Below are 19,274 nucleotides of genomic sequence, written 5' to 3' on the forward strand. Positions count from 1 at the left end.
TGCACTGCCGCCGCTCCTCCACGCTCTGCACTGCTGCCGCTCCTTCACTCTCTGCACTGCCGCCGCTCCTCCACTCTCTGCACTGCCGCCGCTCCTCCACGCTCTGCACTGCCGCCGCTCCTTCACTCTCTGCACTGCCGCCGCTCCTCCACGCTCTGCACCGCCGCCGCTCCTCCACTCTCTGCACTGCCGCCGCTCCTCCACTCTGCACTGCCGCCGCTCCTCCACTCTCTGCACTACAGTTGCCTCTCCTCCACTCTCTGCACCGCTGCTCCTCCACTCTCTGCACTGCCGCCGCTCTTCCACTCTCTGCACCACCGCCGCCTCTCTTCCACTCTCTGCACCGCCGCCGCCTATCCTCCACTCTCTGTCTGCACTGCCGTTGCCTCTCCTCCACTCTGCACTGCCGTTGTCTCTCCTCCACTCTCTGCACTGCCGTTGCCTCTCCTCCACTCTCTGCACCGCTGTTGCCTCTCCTCCACTCTCTGCACTGCCGCCGCTCCTCCACGCTCTGCACTGCCGCCGCTCCTTCACTCTCTGCACTGCCGCCGCTCCTCCACGCTCTGCACCGCCGCCGCTCCTCCACTCTCTGCACTGCCGCCGCTCCTCCACTCTGCACTGCCGCCGCTCCTCCACTCTCTGCACTACAGTTGCCTCTCCTCCACTCTCTGCACCGCTGCTCCTCCACTCTCTGCACCGCTGCTCCTCCACTCTCTGCACTGCCGCCGCTCCTCCACTCTCTGCACCACCGCCGCCTCTCTTCCACTCTCTGCACCGCCGCCGCCTATCCTCCACTCTCTGTCTGCACTGCCGTTGCCTCTCCTCCACTCTGCACTGCCGTTGTCTCTCCTCCACTCTCTGCACTGCCGTTGCCTCTCCTCCACTCTCTGCACCGCTGTTGCCTCTCCTCCACTCTGCACTGCCGTTGCCTCTCCTCCACTCTGCACTGCCGTTGCCTCTCCTCCACTCTCTGCACTGCCGTTGTCTCTCCTCCACTCTCTGCACTGCCGTTGCCTCTCCTCCACTCTCTGCACCGCTGTTGCCTCTCCTCCACTCTGCACTGCCGTTGCCTCTCCTCCACTCTCTGCACTGCCGTTGCCTCTCCTCCACTCTCTGCACTGCCGTTGCCTCTCCTCCACTCTGCACTGCCGTTGCCTCTCCTCCACTCTGCACTGCCGTTGCCTCTCCTCCACTCTCTGCACTGCCGTTGTCTCTCCTCCACTCTCTGCACCGCCGTTGCCTCTCCTCCACTCTCTGCACCGCCGTTGCCTCTCCTCCACTCTCTGCACCGCCGTTGCCTTTCCTCCACTCTCTGCACTGCCGTTGCCTCTCCTCCACTCTGCACTGCCGTTGCCTCTCCTCCACTCTGCACTGCCGTTGCCTCTCCTCCACTCTGCACTGCCGTTGCCTCTCCTCCACTCTGCACTGCCGTTGCCTCTCCTCCACTCTCTGCACCGCTGTTGCCTCTCCTCCACTCTGCACTGCCGTTGCCTCTCCTCCACTCTCTGCACTGCCGTTGCCTCTCCTCCACTCTCTGCACTGCCGTTGCCTCTCCTCCACTCTTGGCTGTGCTCAGAACTTCTAAATAGTGACTTATTTTTGTGACTAGACAGCTTTGTAAGACTTTTTGACCAGGACCCCGTGTGCGCTGTGGCAGCGCTCTGGATAAAGCATGGTGAGGTTCTATGTTGAGGTGAATTAGGACAGTACGTGGATAGGTTGGTGGCTTCCAGCGTGGCGCCGCTGCTCTGAACATTGCCTCGTATTTATCTTTTTTCAGCCATCATTTGTCTGTTTTAATCTCCGCTGCCTGACGTTACCATGGAAACCGCACCGGCCGCCCCGAGCACTGCGATAAATATACGTTTTAACCTCCGTCTCTTAAATTCTCAACCACTTTTACTGCCTCCAAGGTTCAGATTACACAGAAATTCCCACAGCAGCTCCAAGACGAGACGCTTGTGTCTGTTTGCTTCTTTGGAGGGGTCCCCATGGCGTGTGGGCGACATGTAAAGGGAGTCTGACTCCTCCGGTTTTAATGCCAGCAGGCACTGGGCGCTCTTACTGGTAGAGCCATGGTGCCCCGAATGGAGTGCTAAAACCTCATTATCATAGCGTTGTTATGGAGCACTGACCCTACATGGCGGTACGCTTACTGTAAGGGGTGGTTCACATCTGCACGGCGTTTATCGCAGTGTTGTCCGCTGCTATGGTGTAGCGTCATTTTTGTCTATTTTTATGCAATTTGGAATGGAGGCCCCTGAGTGACCGTGGCCTAACATGACAAAATATCGTAGAAAAGGTCAAGTTAATGTTTTGCTGCAACTGTACATAAGGGTCCACACGGCCGAGTCTATAGATCCGTTATATAGTCTGCATGTCAAGACATTTACCTTAATGAGCATGATCACTGCCCCCCGCACATCACTATATACCTGATCACTGCCCCCCCACATCACCATATATACCTGATCACTGCCCCCCACATCACCATATATACCTGATCACTGCCCCCCGCACATCACTATATACCTGATCACTGCCCCCCCACATCACCATATATACCTGATCACTGCCCCCCACATCACCATATACAGTGGCGGAAATAATTATTTGACCCCTCACTGATTTTGTAAGTTTGTCCAATGACAAAGAAATGAAAAGTCTCAGAACAGTATCATTTCAATGGTAGGTTTATTGTAACAGTGGCAGATAGCACATCAAAAGGAAAATCAAAAAAATAACTTTAAATGAAAGATAGCAACTGATTTGCATTTCATTGAGTGAAATAAGTATTTGAACCCCTACCAACCATTAAGAGTTCTGGCTCCCACAGAGTGGTTAGACACTTCTACTCAATTAGTCACCCTCATTAAGGACACCTGTCTTAACTAGTCACCTGTATAAAAGACACCTGTCCACAGAATCAATCAATCAAGCAGACTCCAAACTCTCCAACATGGGAAAGACCAAAGAGCTGTCCAAGGATGTCAGAGACAAAATTGTAGACCTGCACAAGGCTGGAATGGGCTACAAAACCATTAGCAAGAAGCTGGGAGAGAAGGTGACAACTGTTGGTGCGATTGTTCGAAAATGGAAGGAGCACAAAATGACCATCAATCGACCTCGCTCTGGGGCTCCACGCAAGATCTCACCTCGTGGGGTGCCAATGGTTCTGAGAAAGGTGAAAAAGCATCCTAGAACTACACGGGAGGAGTTAGTTAATGACCTCAAATTAGCAGGGACCACAGTCACCAAGAAAACCATTGGAAACACATTACACCGCAATGGATTAAAATCCTGCAGGGCTCGCAAGGTCCCCCTGCTCAGGAAGGCACATGTGCAGGCCCGTCTGAAGTTTGCCAATGAACACCTGAATGATTCAGAGAGTGACTGGGAGAAGGTGCTGTGGTCTGATGAGACCAAAATAGAGCTCTTTGGCATTAACTCAACCCGCTGTGTTTGGAGGAAGAGAAATGCTGCCTATGACCCCCAAAACACCGTCCCCACCGTCAAGCATGGGGGTGGAAACATTTTGCTTTGGGGGTGTTTTTCTGCTAAGGGCACAGGACAACTTATTCGCATAAACGGGAAAATGGACGGAGCCATGTATCGTGAAATCCTGAGCGACAACCTCCTTCCCTCTGCCAGGAAACTGAAAATGGGTCGTGGATGGGTGTTCCAGCACGACAATGACCCAAAACATACAGCAAAGGCAACAAAGGAGTGGCTCAAGAAGAAGCACATTAAGGTCATGGAGTGGCCTAGTCAGTCTCTGGACCTTAATCCAATCGAAAACCTATGGAGGGAGCTCAAGCTCAGAGTTGCACAGAGACAGCCTCGAAACCTTAGGGATTTAGAGATGATCTGCAAAGAGGAGTGGACCAACATTCCTCCTAAAATGTGCGCAAACTTGGTCATCAATTACAAGAAACGTTTGACCTCTGTGCTTGCAAACAAGGGTTTTTCCACCAAGTATTAAGTCTTTTTTTGTTAGAGGGTTCAAATACTTATTTCACTCAATGAAATGCAAATCAGTTGCTATCTTTTATTTAAAGTTATTTTTTCGATTTTCCTTTTGATGTGCTATCTGCCACTGTTACAATAAACCTACCATTGAAATGATACTGTTCTGAGACTTTTCATTTCTTTGTCATTGGACAAACTTACAAAATCAGTGAGGGGTCAAATAATTATTTCCGCCACTGTATACCTGATCACTGCCCCCCCGCACATCACCATATACCTGATCACTGCCCCCCCGCACATCACCATATACCTGATCACTGCCCCCCCCACATCACCATATACCTGATCACTGCCCCCCCCACATCACCATATACCTGATCACTGCTCCCCGCACATCACCATATATACCTGATCACTGCCCCCCCCCACATCACCATATACCTGATCACTGCCCCCCCCACATCACCATATACCTGATCACTGCTCCCCGCACATCACCATATATACCTGATCACTGCCCCCCACATCACCATATACCTGATCACTGCTCCCCGCACATCACCATATACCTGATCACTGCTCCCCGCACATCACCATATACCTGATCACTGCCCCCCACACATCACCATATACCTGATCACTGTCCCCCACATCACCATATACCTGATCACTGCTCCCCGCACATCACCATATATACCTGATCACTGCCCCCCACATCACCATATATACCTGATCACTGCCCCCCACATCACCATATATACCTGATCACTGCTCCCCGCACATCACCATATATACCTGATCACTGCTCCCCGCACATCACCATATATACCTGATCACTGCCCCCCACATCACCATATACCTGATCATTGCTCCCCGCACATCACCATATATACCTGATCACTGCCCCCCCGCACATCACCATATATACCTGATCACTGCCCCCCACATCACCATATACCTGATCACTGCTCCCCGCACATCACCATATACCTGATCACTGCTCCCCGCACATCATTATATATACCTGATCACTGCTCCCCGCACATCACCATATATACCTGATCACTGATCCCCGCACATCACCATATATACCTGATCACTGATCCCCGCACATCACCATATATACCTGATCACTGCCCCCCGCACATCACCATATATACCTGATCACTACCCCCCGCACATCACCATATATACCTGATCACTGCTCCCTGCACATCACCATATATACCTGATCACTGCCCCCCGCACATCACCATATATACCTGATCACTGCTCCCCGCACATCACCATATATACCTGATCACTGCTCCCCGCACATCACCATATATACCTGATCACTGCCCCCCGCACATCACCATATACAGTTGAAAGAAAAAGTATGTGAACCCTTTGGAATTATATGGATTTCTGCACAAATTGGTCATAAAATGTGATCTGATCTTCATCTAAGTCACAACAATAGACAATCACAGTCTGCTTAAACTAATAACACACAAAAAATGTAATTTTACCATGTTTTTATTGAAGACACCATGTAAACACTCACAGTGCAGGTGGAAAAAGTATGTGAACCCCTAGACTAATGACATCTCCCAGAGCTAATCGGAGTGAGGTGTCAGCCAACTGGAGTCCAATCAATGAGATGAGATTGGAGGTGTTGGTTACAGCTGCCCTGCCCTATAAAAAACACACACCAGTTCTTGGTTTGCTTTTCACAAGAAGCATTGCCTGATGTGAATGATGCCTCGCACAAAGGAGCTCTCAGAAGACCTACGATTAAGAATTGTTGACTTGCATAAAGCTGGAAAGGGTTATAAAAGTATCTCCAAAAGCTTTGCTCTTCATCAGTGTGCGAATTGTCTATAAATGGAGAAAGTTCAGAACTGCTGCTACTCTCCCTAGGAGTGGCCGTCCTGTAAAGATGACTGCAAGAGCACAGCGCAGACTGCTCAATGAGGTGAAGAAGAATCCTAGAGTGTCAGCTAAAGACTTACAGAAGTCTCTGGCATATGCTAACATCCCTGTTAGCTAATCTACGATAAGTAAAAGACTAAACAAGAATGGATTTCATGGGATGATACCACAGAGGAAGACACTGCTGTCCAAAAAAAACATTGCTGCACGTTTACAGTTTGCACAAGAAGCACCTGGATATTCCACAGCAGTACTGGCAAAATATTCTGTGGACAGATGAAACCAAAGTGGAGTTGTTTGGGAGAAACACACAACACTATGTGTGGAGAAAAAGAGGCAGAGCACACCAACATCAAAACCTCATCCCAACTGTGAGGTATGGTGGAGGGGGCATCATGGTTTGGGGCTGCTTTGCTGCGTCAGGGCCTGGACGGATTGCTATCATTGAAGGAAAAATTATTCCCAAGTTTATCAAGACATTTTGCAGGAGAACTTAAGGCCATCTGTCCACCAGCTGAAGCTCAACAGAAGATGGGTGTTGCAACAGGACAACGACCCAAAGCATAGAAGTAAATCAACAACAGAATGGCTTAAACAGAAGAAAATCCGCCTTCTGGAGTGGCCTAGTCAGAGTCCTGACCTCAACCCGATGGAGATGCTGTGGCATGACCTCAAGAAAGCGATTCACACCAGACATCCCAAGAATATTGCTGAACTGAAACAGTTCTGTAAAGAGGAATGGTCCAGAATTACTCCTGACCGTTGTGCACGTCTGATCTGCAACTACAGGAAACGTTTGGAGGAAGTTATTGCTGCCAAAGGAGGTTCAACCAGTTATTAAATCCAAGGGTTCACATACTTTTTCCACCTGCACTGTGAATGTTTACATGGTGTGTTCAATAAAAACATGGTAACATTTAACTCTTTATGTGTTATTAGTTTAAGCAGACTGTGATTGTCTATTGTTGTGACTTAGATGAAGAGGAGATCACATTTTATGACCAATTTGTGCAGAAATCCATATAATTCCAAAGGGTTCACATACTTTTTATTGCAACTGTATACCTGATCACTGCTCCCCGCACATCACCATATATACCTGATCACTGCTCCCCCACATCACCATATATACCTGATCACTGCTCCCCGCACATCACCATATACCTGATCACTGCTCCCCCACATCACCATATATACCTGATCACTGCCCCCCCACATCACCATATATACCTGATCACTGCCCCCCCACATCACCATATATACCTGATCACTGCCCCCCCACATCACCATATATACCTGATCACTGCCCCCCACATCACCATATATACCTGATCACTGCTCCCCGCACATCACCATATATACCTGATCACTGCTCCCCGCACATCACCATATATACCTGATCACTGCCCCCCACATCACCATATACCTGATCACTGCCCCCCCCACATCACCATATATACCTGATCACTGCTTCCCCACATCACCATATACCTGATCACTGCCCCCCCACATCACCATATATACCTGATCACATCACCATATATACCTGATCACTGCCCCCCACATCACCATATATACCTGATCACTGCTCCCCCACATCACCATATACCTGATCACTGCCCCCCCCACATCACCATATATACCTGATCACTGCTTCCCCACATCACCATATATACCTGATCACTGCCCCCCACATCACCATATATACCTGATCACTGCCCCCCCACATCACCATATACCTGATCACTGCCCCCCCACATCACCATATATACCTGATCACTGCTCCCCCACATCACCATATATACCTGATCACTGCCCCCCGCACATCACCATATAGTTGTACAGACCTGGTGTTATGCTCCTCGTGTAGCAGATAAGTGATGGCTGGTACATCACCAGGATCCAGATGGTGTCCTTCTGTCCTGATAAAAATAAGGGAACATTTTGGGCCTCTGAGGCCAAACTCTGCCTCCTAATACGAGCAACAAATAGTTTGTGGCTTGTTCTGCATGAGACGAGAACGGGGAACAAGCCCGCCATCGTACCCCGAGTGTCGTTATCCTGTACCCCGAGTATCAGTGTCGTTGTCCTGTACCCCGAGTGTCGGCGTCGTTGTCCTGTACCCCGAGTGTCGGCGTCGTTGTCCTGTACCCCGAGTGTCGGCGTCGTTGTCCTGTACCCCGAGTGTCGGCGTCGTTGTCCTGTACCCCGAGTGTCGGCGTCGTTGTCCTGTACCCCGAGTGTCGGCGTCGTTGTCCTGTACCCCGAGTGTCGGCGTCGTTGTCCTGTACCCCGAGTGTCGGCGTCGTTGTCCTGTACCCCGAGTGTCGGCGTCGTTGTCCTGTACCCCGAGTGTCGGCGTCGTTGTCCTGTACCCCGAGTGTCGGCGTCGTTGTCCTGTCCCCCGCGTGTCGGCGTCGTTGTCCTGTACCCCGCGTGTCGGCGTCGTTGTCCTGTACCCCGAGTGTCGGCGTCGTTGTCCTGTACCCCGAGTGTCGGCGTCGTTATCCTGTACCCCGAGTGTCGGCTTCGTTATCCTGTACCCCGAGTGTCATTGTGTACGGTGTGTCGCACACGAGATTGGTTCCAGTGGTTCTCCCCATTGTCTCTTGGTGGCAGCCTGTTGTTCTCTTGTGCTGTAAGCTCGGGGTCCTGGGTTCTTCGCGCCCCTCTGGTGTGGACCATATTTCAGACTTGACGATGGGTTTGTGGGTCTGAATGCCTGGGGCAGGCCGGAGCTTTCCTTGTGGGGTATTTCTCACTTGCAGCAAGTTGTCAGGGGCCGTCACCTAGAGACTGGTAAATGCCCCACTGAGGAAAGTGCAATGATTGCTAGAAATGGCGTGACCGCGCGGCTGAGACGAGAAGCCTCTGCGAGAACCGGAGACTTTGAGATGCTGGATTCCGAGGCAATGCTGAGCGCTATCTCCTGCGCGGCGAGGTGCGGCAGACAGTTCTGATGATGAAACTAAAGTCTTTTCTCTTTTTCCTTCCAGGTCGGTGATGTCCGCTGCGGCTCAGTACTTACCTTCTCCTCTCTTTTATCCCAGAGTCGTCTTCCTGGTATCAAGGTGAAGTATCTCTTCTTGGCATGGCTTGGCATCTTCGTGGGCAGCTGGGTGGTGTATATCCACTACTCGTCCTACTCAGAACTGTGCAGAGGACATGTCTGCCGCGTGATTATTGTGAGTACCACATTCTGTCTTTCACTATTTGTACTGGCCGCCCGTCAGATGTCTCCTAATGTTTGTGTGGATGTGTCGGTCTTCACTGTAACTCTAGTGTTCTATTTATAGTCCAGAATATGCCATATGTGGAATTGTAATTGGGAAAGTGGATAGGAAGATGATGGGAATTCATGACATGACCCTGTGGAGTCTGCAGCATCCGTCTCTGCGGCCTGTGGGGGCTCGCGCTGTAATTTTGACCGTCCTACGGCTCTTCTGCAGTGTTTTTACAATTATCGTTGTTTTCACAAATGTGAATGACATAACATGGCGTTCCCTCCCGACCGCGGCGAATCACAGCGGTTCTGCTCCAGGTCCTTGAGAAGCGGTTGTGAACATCACAGGACGACTTAATTTATTTGTTCCTGACTTCTCGCGGTTATTTGCGTTCAGCTCGTTCTGCCGCGCAGTCTGCACTCGGCCTTATCAAGAGGTTCCGGGAGCTTCTTATATCAAGAGGTTTCAGAACGAAATCACGTCTTCAAGTCCTCCGGATTGCTTAAAAAAGCCATCTAATCCACGGCTACAAGGACCTTCTCCACCGCCGCTCCCGTCACAGGGATTACGGAACAGAGAGAAAAGAGAGAACATCCAGGAAGGCGAGAAGTTTTATACATTATCTGGGGGAAATGTCACCGCTGATCTCTAGTGAATGGATAGGTGACATTCTCAGTGATGTCACCGCTGACCTCTAGTGAGCAGATAGGCTGCATTCTCAGTGATGTCACCGCTGATCTCTAGTGATGGACAGGCTGCATTCTCAGTGATGTCACCACTGATCTCTAGTGAATGGATAGGCGGCATTCTCAGTGATGTCACCGCTGATCTCTAGTGACGGATAGGCGGCATTCTCAGTGATGTCACCGCTGAACTCTAGTGATGGACAGGCTGCATTCTCAGTGATGTCACCGCTGATCTCTAGTGAATGGATAGGCGGCAATCTCAGTGATGTCACCACTGATCTCTAGTGAATGGATAGGCGGCATTCTCAGTGGTGTCACCACTGATCTCTAGTGAATGGATAGGCGGCATTCTCAGTGGTATCACCGCTGATCTCTAGTGAGCAGATAGGCTGCATTCTCAGTGATGTCACCGCTGATCTCTAGTGAATGGATAGGCTGCATTCTCAGTGATGTCACCGCTGATCTCTAGTGAATGGATAAGCTGCATTCTCAATGATGTCACCGCTGATCTCTAGTGCCGGATGGGGTGGCTGTTGGACTTTTCCTTTAATCAGATCTCTGCAGGTCTGAGGTCATTCTGAGGTTGCTCTGAGCAGTTTATTTCATCTCTTCTCATTACTTTCAATTTTATTTTATTTTTTTTCATTTTCTTGGTTTCTGCTCCCAGCCAGAGATATATGTTCCTGCAGACGGTCGTGATGCTTCTGCTCCGCGACTGACTTTCATTTCCTTTCATCTTCCTGGAGAGAAGCGGCTGCGGTTACTGTGGTTACTGCGTTTCTCCCTCTTTGCTTTGCACTTTTATTCTAATCCGTTCTCAGGCGCAGACTGCACGCGCTCTCTCTGCTCGGCTCTGTATTTTGCGCTCTCTCTGCTCGGCTCTGTATTTTGCGCTCTCTCTGCTCGGCTCTGTTATTTTGCACTCTCTCTGCTCTGTTATTTTGCCCCCTCGCTGCTCGGCTCTGTTATTTTGCCCCCTCTCTGCTCGGCTCTGTTATTTTGCCCCCTCTCTGCTCGGCTCTGTTATTTTGCACTCTCTCTGCTCTGTTATTTTGCCCCCTCTCTGCTCGGCTCTGTTATTTTGCACTCTCTCTGCTCTGTTATTTTGCCCTCTCTCTGCTCGGCTCTGTTATTTTGCACTCTCTCTGCTCTGTTATTTTGCGCTCTCTCTCTGCTCGGCTGTTATTTTGCGCTCTCTCTGCTCGGCTCTGTTATTTTGCGCTCTCTCTCTGCTCGGCTCTGTTATTTTGCGCTCTCTCTCTGCTCGGCTCTGTTATTTTGCGCTCTCTCTCTGCTCGGCTCTGTTATTTTGCGCTCTCTCTCTGCTCGGCTCTGTATTTTGCCCCCTCTCTGCTCGGCTCTGTTATTTTGTGCGCTCTCTGCTCGGCTCTGTATTTTGCCCCCTCTCTGCTCGGCTCTGTTATTTTGCGCGCTCTCTGCTCGGCTCTGTTATTTTGCGCGCTCTCTGCTCGGCTCTGTTATTTTGCCCCCTCTCTCTGCTCGGCTCTGTTATTTTGCCCCCTCTCTGCTCGGCTCTGTTATTTTGCCCCCTCTCTGCTCGGCTCTGTTATTTTGCCCCCTCTCTCTGCTCGGCTCTGTTATTTTGCCCCCTCTCTCTGCTCGGCTCTGTTATTTTGCCCCCTCTCTGCTCGGCTCTGTTATTTTGCCCCCTCTCTCTGCTCGGCTCTGTTATTTTGCCCCCTCTCTGCTCGGCTCTGTTATTTTGCCCCCTCTCTGCTCGGCTCTGTTATTTTGCCCCCTCTCTGCTCGGCTCTGTTATTTTGCCCCCTCTCTGCTTGGCTCTGTTATTTTGCCCCCTCTCTGCTCGGCTCTGTATTTTGCGCTCTCTCTGCTCGGCTCTGTTATTTTGCGCGCTCTCTGCTCGGCTCTGTATTTTGCGCTCTCTCTGCTCGGCTCTGTTATTTTGCCCCCTCTCTCTGCTCGGCTCTGTTATTTTGCCCCCTCTCTCTGCTCGGCTCTGTTATTTTGCCCCCTCTCTCTGCTCGGCTCTGTTATTTTGCCCCCTCTCTGCTCGGCTCTGTTATTTTGCCCCCTCTCTCTGCTCGGCTCTGTTATTTTGCCCCCTCTCTGCTCGGCTCTGTTATTTTGCCCCCTCTCTCTGCTCGGCTCTGTTATTTTGCCCCCTCTCTCTGCTCGGCTCTGTATTTTGCGCTCTCTCTGCTCGGCTCTGTTATTTTGCGCGCTCTCTGCTCGGCTCTGTATTTTGTGCGCTCTCTGCTCGGCTCTGTATTTTGCGCTCTCTCTGCTCGGCTCTGTTATTTTGCCCCCTCTCTGCTTGGCTCTGTTATTTTGCGCGCTCTCTGCTCGGCTCTGTATTTTGTGCGCTCTCTGCTCGGCTGTGTATTTTGCCCCCTCTCTGCTTGGCTCTGTTATTTTGCGCGCTCTCTGCTCGGCTCTGTATTTTGTGCGCTCTCTGCTCGGCTCTGTATTTTGCGCTCTCTCTGACGAGGCAGATGTCATAGCCCGTTCATTGCACAGGTGCATCAATAAAACATGGACATGCTGCAATGACTTCCATTATATCAGGCAGGCGGCTCCTGACGTCCTCCAGAGACCACCAGAAACCTGATGATGATTTATGTACAAACGTCTTTTTCTAGAGAAAGTGAAGCTGCACGTCTGTGGTCTGCCATGAGATGCCCTGAAGGAAGGGTGTTGGAGGCCCCTGAACCCATGCATATAGGAAATGTGCACCATATGCATCCATGTGCTGTCTCACGTGTTTCCCCAAAATATACATCTGCTTCCCACAGCATCGCACCAGTATTCAAGATGCCCATTTTCTAGTCACATCCAGAGCTGCAGTCACCAGCCAATTGATTGTAAGTAAGAAGTAAGTTCAGCTCGCAGCGTCCTACCTGCCATGTGCATCAGGAAGGTGCACGGATCTCGTTGGTGGACTGTCAGTTGGTGATGATATCCTCAAAATAGCATTGGATTGCAATGCCCCAGTGCAGCATCTGCATATAACATTATGTGATGCATTGTACACTATGTCACGTATTGCACCCGTATATGTGTGGATGGCAAACCACTGGCACCCCCCCTAACAGGGGTGGACACAGACCGCAGAGGGCCCCTGTGCAGCTGAACCGGCTGCACAGGCGATATGTCCGCCCCTGACACCTAACCTGTAGGAGAGTCTCGACTGGAGTCTCAGAGAAGTTGATGTTCTTCTTCTTCTTGGGTCTCAAATTCCAGTGACTAAAGGTGGATTTAGACTGGGCGATAATCGGGCAGATTATTGCGAACAAACGTTCCGCATCCGGATCCGTCTGACAAATGCCATCAACCTTTTATGTGGTACAGTGTCAGATGCTTTGGAGAAGTCCAGATATGCAACATCCATTGATTCGCCGCTGTCAAGTCTAGTACTTACCTCCTCATAGAAACGGATTAATTTAGTTTGGCATGACCGATCCCTCACGAAGCCATGCTGATATGGCGTTATTTGCTTATTTCCGTTAAGATGCTCTAACATAGCATCTCTCAGAAAACCTGCAAACTGTTTACCCACAACAGATGTTACACTTACCGGCCTATAGTTTCCGGGCTCTGCTTTTGGACCCTTTTTGAATATTGGCACCACATTTGCTATGCGCCAATCCTGTGGAACATTCCCTGTCAGTATACAGTCCGCAAATATCAGAAATAAGGGTCTGGCTATGACATTACTTAATTCCTTTAGGATACGGGGGTGTATGCCATCTGGTCCTGGCGATTTGTCTATTTTGATCTTTTTAAGTCGCTGTTGTACTTCTTCCTGGGTCATTTCATCTGACAGTTTATTTTCCTCAGTGAATACATTGGAGAAAAAATATTTAACAGCTTTGCTTTCTCCTCGTCGCTCTCTGCGACTCCCCCCTCATTACTCTGTAAAGGGCCGACACCTTCAGATTTATACTTTTTAACATTTATATAATTGAAGAACATTTTAGGGTTAGTTTTACTCTCTTTGGCAATTAATCTCTCGGTCTCTAGTTTGGCGGCTTTTATCTGTGTGTATATACTGTATACATCTGTGTGTGTATATACTGTATACATCTGTGTGTGTGTATATGCTGTATACATCTGTGTGTGTGTATATGCTGTATACATCTGTGTGTGTATATACTGTATACATCTGTGTGTGTATATACTGTATACATCTGTGTGTGTGTATATGCTGTATACATCTGTGTGTGTGTATATGCTGTATACATCTGTGTGTGTATATACTGTATACATCTGTGTGTGTGTATATACTGTATACATCTGTGTGTGTATATGCTGTATACATCTGTGTGTGTGTATATGCTGTATACATCTGTGTGTGTATATACTGTATACATCTGTGTGTGTATATGCTGTATACATCTGTGTGTGTATATACTGTATACATCTGTGTGTGTATATACTGTATACATCTGTGTGTGTATATGTACTGTATACATCTGTGTGTGTATATACTGTATACATCTGTGTGTGTATATACTGTATACATCTGTGTGTGTATATACTGTATACATCTGTGTGTGTATATGTACTGTATACATCTGTGTGTGTATATACTGTATACATCTGTGTGTGTGTATATGCTGTATACATCTGTGTGTGTGTATATGCTGTATACATCTGTGTGTGTGTATATACTGTATACATCTGTGTGTGTATATGCTGTATACATCTGTGTGTGTGTATATGCTGTATACATCTGTGTGTGTATATACTGTATACATCTGTGTGTGTATATGCTGTATACATCTGTGTGTGTATATACTGTATACATCTGTGTGTGTGTATGTACTGTATACATCTGTGTGTGTATATACTGTATACATCTGTGTGTGTGTATATGCTGTATACATCTGTGTGTGTGTATATACTGTATACATCTGTGTGTGTATATGCTGTATACATCTGTGTGTGTATATGCTGTATACATCTGTGTGTGTATATGCTGTATACATCTGTGTGTGTATATGCTGTATACATCTGTGTGTGTATATGCTGTATACATCTGTGTGTGTATATGCTGTATACATCTGTGTGTGTGTATATGCTGTATACATCTGTGTGTGTGTATATGCTGTATACATCTGTGTGTGTATATGCTGTATACATCTGTGTGTGTATATGCTGTATACATCTGTGTGTGTGTATATGCTGTATACATCTGTGTGTGTGTATATGCTGTATACATCTGTGTGTGTATATGCTGTATACATCTGTGTGTGTATATGCTGTATACATCTGTGTGTGTGTATATGCTGTATACATCTGTGTGTGTGTATATACTGTATACATCTGTGTGTGTATATGCTGTATACATCTGTGTGTGTATATGCTGTATACATCTGTGTGTGTGTATAGGCTGTATACATCTGTGTGTGTATATACTGTATACATCTGTGTGTGTATATGCTGTATACATCTGTGTGTGTGTATATACTGTATACATCTGTGTGTGTATATACTGTATACATCTGTGTGTGTATATACTGTATACATCTGTGTGTGTATATGCTGTATACATCTGTGTGTGTGTATATGCTGTATACATCTGTGTGTGTGTATATGCTGTATACATCTGTGTGTGTATATGCTGTATACATCTGTGTGTGTGTATATGCTGTATACATCTGTGTGTGTGTATATACTGTATACATCTGTGTGTGTGTATAGGCTGTATACATCTGTGTGTGTATAGGCTGTATACATCTGTGTGTATATGCTGTATACATCTGTGTGTGTATATACTGTATACATCTGTGTGTGTGTATATACTGTATACATCTGTGTGTGTATGCTGTATACATCTGTGTGTATATGCTGTATACATCTGTGTGTACCCCCAGTTATAAAGCCTTCAGTCGGTCTGTTCTCCTGATGTGAATGCGGATGACTGCAGATGGGGATTGGCCCATTGACTATAACTCTGCACTGGGATGTGAACAGCCCTTGCTGGTATCGGTGCAGTGTGCCGCCTCCTGCAGGGTGACTGTGGTAATGTCGGTTGCCATGGCTCTGGTGCCGCAGCTGTCAGTGTCATGTCTGAGCGCCCGTCGTCATATTCCGCTTCAGTAAAATCCGTCTGGTGCGTTAGTATCCTCTGTGATCACGGCTCCGATTCATTGTAAGCGCACCACCCTCAGGTTTCATGTAAAGTTTCAGGATTTCTGCTTGCTGTCAGCTGATGGAACTATACATATTAATCGGCCAGTGATGTAGGAGGCTCCATATGTGACCGCTGCTGTGAAATAGTCTCTTATGCAGGTAATGAGCCGTGCGGTCTCCTTAACCTCTCACTTCAGCGCCGCCGTGACGAGACTGCATGAGGTTTCTCTTATCACCTGTCACAGCCGAGATTGACCTGTCTGTCTCTCTCTCTCTCTCCTCGCAATGCATAAGACATCAGCCCCGTCACTGAGATCATCTTGGAATCTCTTCTCACCCACCGCTTCATGGATATTGATCCGGCGCAGAGTATAGCAGCACCGAGTGCGACTACTCCCTGGTACATGTGACTTTCTCAGGGGGCAGTCTAGGGGTAGGTGTCTCAGGACTGCACCCTGTGGTGCTGCTAGGTGCTGTCCGTTTACAGCTACACACCGTACATCAGGGCCAGACCCCGCAGGACTGCTCCCGCTCCTACTCCAGCGCTCTGCACCATAGTAGATCCCCGCTACCCCATGTGCTTCTGCCCCGTATCATATGTGCCTCCATTCTGTGTAACACGCCGCCGCTACCTACTGTATACACCGCCGAGCTGGGACCACTTCTCCCCCATCTCAGGGTGGTCTGCTGAAGGTCTCCACTGCCTCCTGGATGTCGGAATATACACAGACATACAGTGCCTTGAAAAAGTATTTCATACCCATTTTCCAAATTTTTTCACATTACGCCCACAAACCTAAATGTATTTTATTGGGATTTTATGTCATAGACCAACACAAAGTACAAGGTTTTCAAAATGTTAAATAAAGAAAAATGTGGACAGTGCTGTGTGCATTTGTATTCAACCCCCCGGAGTCAATACTTTGTAGGACCACCTTTTACTGCAATTCCAGCTGTGAGTCTTTGGGGGATGTTCTAGAGGATGACGTTTTTGCCCCTTCTTACTATGCAGAAGAGCTTGCACTCAGTCAGATTGGATGGAGAGCGTCTGTGAACAGCAAATCTCAAGTCTTACCCCAGGTTCTCAATGGGATTTAAGTCTGGACTTTGGGCCATTCTAACACATGAAGATGCTTTGATCTAAACCCTTCCGTTTGTAGCTCTGGCTGGATGTTGAGGGTTGTTGTCCTGCTGGAAGATGAGCCTCCGCCCCAGTCTGAAGTCTTTTGCAGCCTCTACCAGGTTTTCCTCCAGGATTGCCCTGTATTTAGCTCCATCCATCTTCCCATCACCTCTGACCAGCTTCCCTGCTGAAGAAAAGCCTCCCCCCAGAATGATGCTGCCACCGCCATGTGTCACGGTGGGGATGGTGGGTTCAGGGGGATGTGCAGGGTTCGTTTTCTGCCAAACATTGCGTTTTACATTTATGCCAAAAAGTTCCACTTTGGTCTCCTCTGACCGGAGCACCTTCTTCCACGTTTGCTGTGTCCCCTCCATGGCTTGTGCCATACAGGACTTCTTATGGCTGCTTTCAAAAATGACTTTCTTCTCACCACTCTTCCATAAAGGCCAGATTTGTGAAGTCCTGAGCTGTGGATCTCTGCTGCTCCTCCACAGTGACCACGGGCCTCTTGGCTGCTTCTCTAAGTAGTGCTCTCCTTGTCTGGTCTGTCAGTTCATGTGGACGACCATGTCTTGGTAGGTTGCAGTTGTGACATACTCCTTCCAGTTTTGGATGATAGATTGAACAGTGCTCCGTCAGATTTACAGAGCTTGTGATATTTTTTTATAACCGATCAGTCTATCACATAAAATACATTTCAGTTTGTCGGTGTAACGTAAAAAAATCTGGAAAGTGCTAGGGATATAAATAAATTTTTAATGCACTGTATACACACACATGTACAGTCGTGGTCAAAAGTTTTGAGAATTACATAAATATTGGAAATTGGAAAAGTTGCTGCTTAAGTTTTTTATAATAGCAATTTGCATCTACTCCAGAATGTTATGGAGAGTGATCAGATGAATTGCATAGTCCTTCTTTGCCATGAAATTAACTTAATCCAAAAAAACCTTTCCACTGCATTCATTGCTGTCATTAAAGGACCTGCTGAGATCATTTCAGTAATCGTCTTGTTATCTCAGGTGAGAATGTTGACGAGCACAAGGCTGGAGATCATTATGTCAGGCTGATTGGGTTAAAATGGCAGACTTGACATGTTAAATGGAGGGTGATGCTTGAAATCATTGTTCTTCCATTGTTAACCATGGTGACCTGCAAAGAAATGCGTGCAGCCATCATTGCGTTGCATAGAAATGGCTTCACAGGCAAGGATATTGTGGCTACTAAGATTGCACCTCAATCAACAATTTATAGGATCATCAAGAACTTAAATGAAAGAGGTTTCAATTCTTGTTAAGAAGGCTTCAGGGCGTCCAAGAAAGTCCAGCAAGCGCCAGGATGGTCTCCTAAAGAGGATTCAGCTGCGGGATCGGAGTGCCACCAGTGCAGAGCTTGCTCAGGAATGGCAGCAGGCAGGTGTGAGCGCATCTGCACGCACAGTGAGGCCAAGACTTCTGGAAGATGGCCTGGTGTCAAGAAGGGCAGCAAAGAAGCCACTTCTCTCCAAAAAACCATCAGGGACAGATTGATCTTCTGCAGAAAGTCTGGTGAATGGACTGCTGAGGACTGGGGCAAAGTCATATTCTCCGATGAAGCCTCTTTCCGATTGTTTGGGGCATCTGGAAAAAGGCTTGTCCGGAGAGAAAGGTGAGCGCTACCATCAGTCCTGTGTCATGCCAACAGTAAAGCATCCTGAGACCATTCATGTGTGGGGCTGCTTCTCATCCAAGGGAGTGGTGTCACTCACAATTCTGCCCAAAAACACAGCCATGAATAAAGAATGGCACCAAAAACACCCTCCAACAGCAACTTCTTCCAACAATCCAAGAACAGTTTGGTGAAGAAACAATGCATTTTCCAGCACGATGGAGCACCGTGCCATAAGGCAAAAGTGATAACTAAGTGGCTCGGGGACCAAAAGGTTGACATTTTGGGTCCATGGCCTGGAAACTCCCCAGATCTTAATCCCATTGAGAACTTGTGGTCAATCCTCAAGAGGCGGGTGGACAAACAAAAACCCACTAATTCTGACAAACTACAAGAAGTGATGATGAAAAGAATGGGTTGTATCAGTCAGGAATTGGCCCAGAAGGTGATTGAGAGCATGCCCAGTCGGATTGCAGAGGTCCTGAAAAAGAAGGGCCCACACTGCAAATACTGACTCTTTGCATAAATGTCATGTAATGTCGATAAAAGCCTTTGAAACGTATGAAGTGCGTGTAATTATATTTCACTACATCA

General features: G+C 48.2%; 1 protein-coding gene across 3 annotated transcripts in view; it reads left to right on the plus strand.

Moving 5' to 3' along the window:
• DIPK1B (divergent protein kinase domain 1B) overlaps positions 1-19,274 on the plus strand; it is a 102,406-nt gene that overhangs the window by 27,776 nt on the left and 55,356 nt on the right. For all 3 annotated transcript variants that reach the window (XM_040405881.1, XM_040405882.1, XM_040405883.1), the window contains one exon: positions 8,934-9,068. In XM_040405881.1, coding sequence (XP_040261815.1) covers positions 8,934-9,068 — 135 coding nt within the window. The remainder of the gene's footprint in view (positions 1-8,933; positions 9,069-19,274) is intronic.

This window comes from Bufo bufo, chromosome 8, assembly GCF_905171765.1.
Source record: "Bufo bufo chromosome 8, aBufBuf1.1, whole genome shotgun sequence".
Taxonomy (NCBI): domain Eukaryota; kingdom Metazoa; phylum Chordata; class Amphibia; order Anura; family Bufonidae; genus Bufo; species Bufo bufo.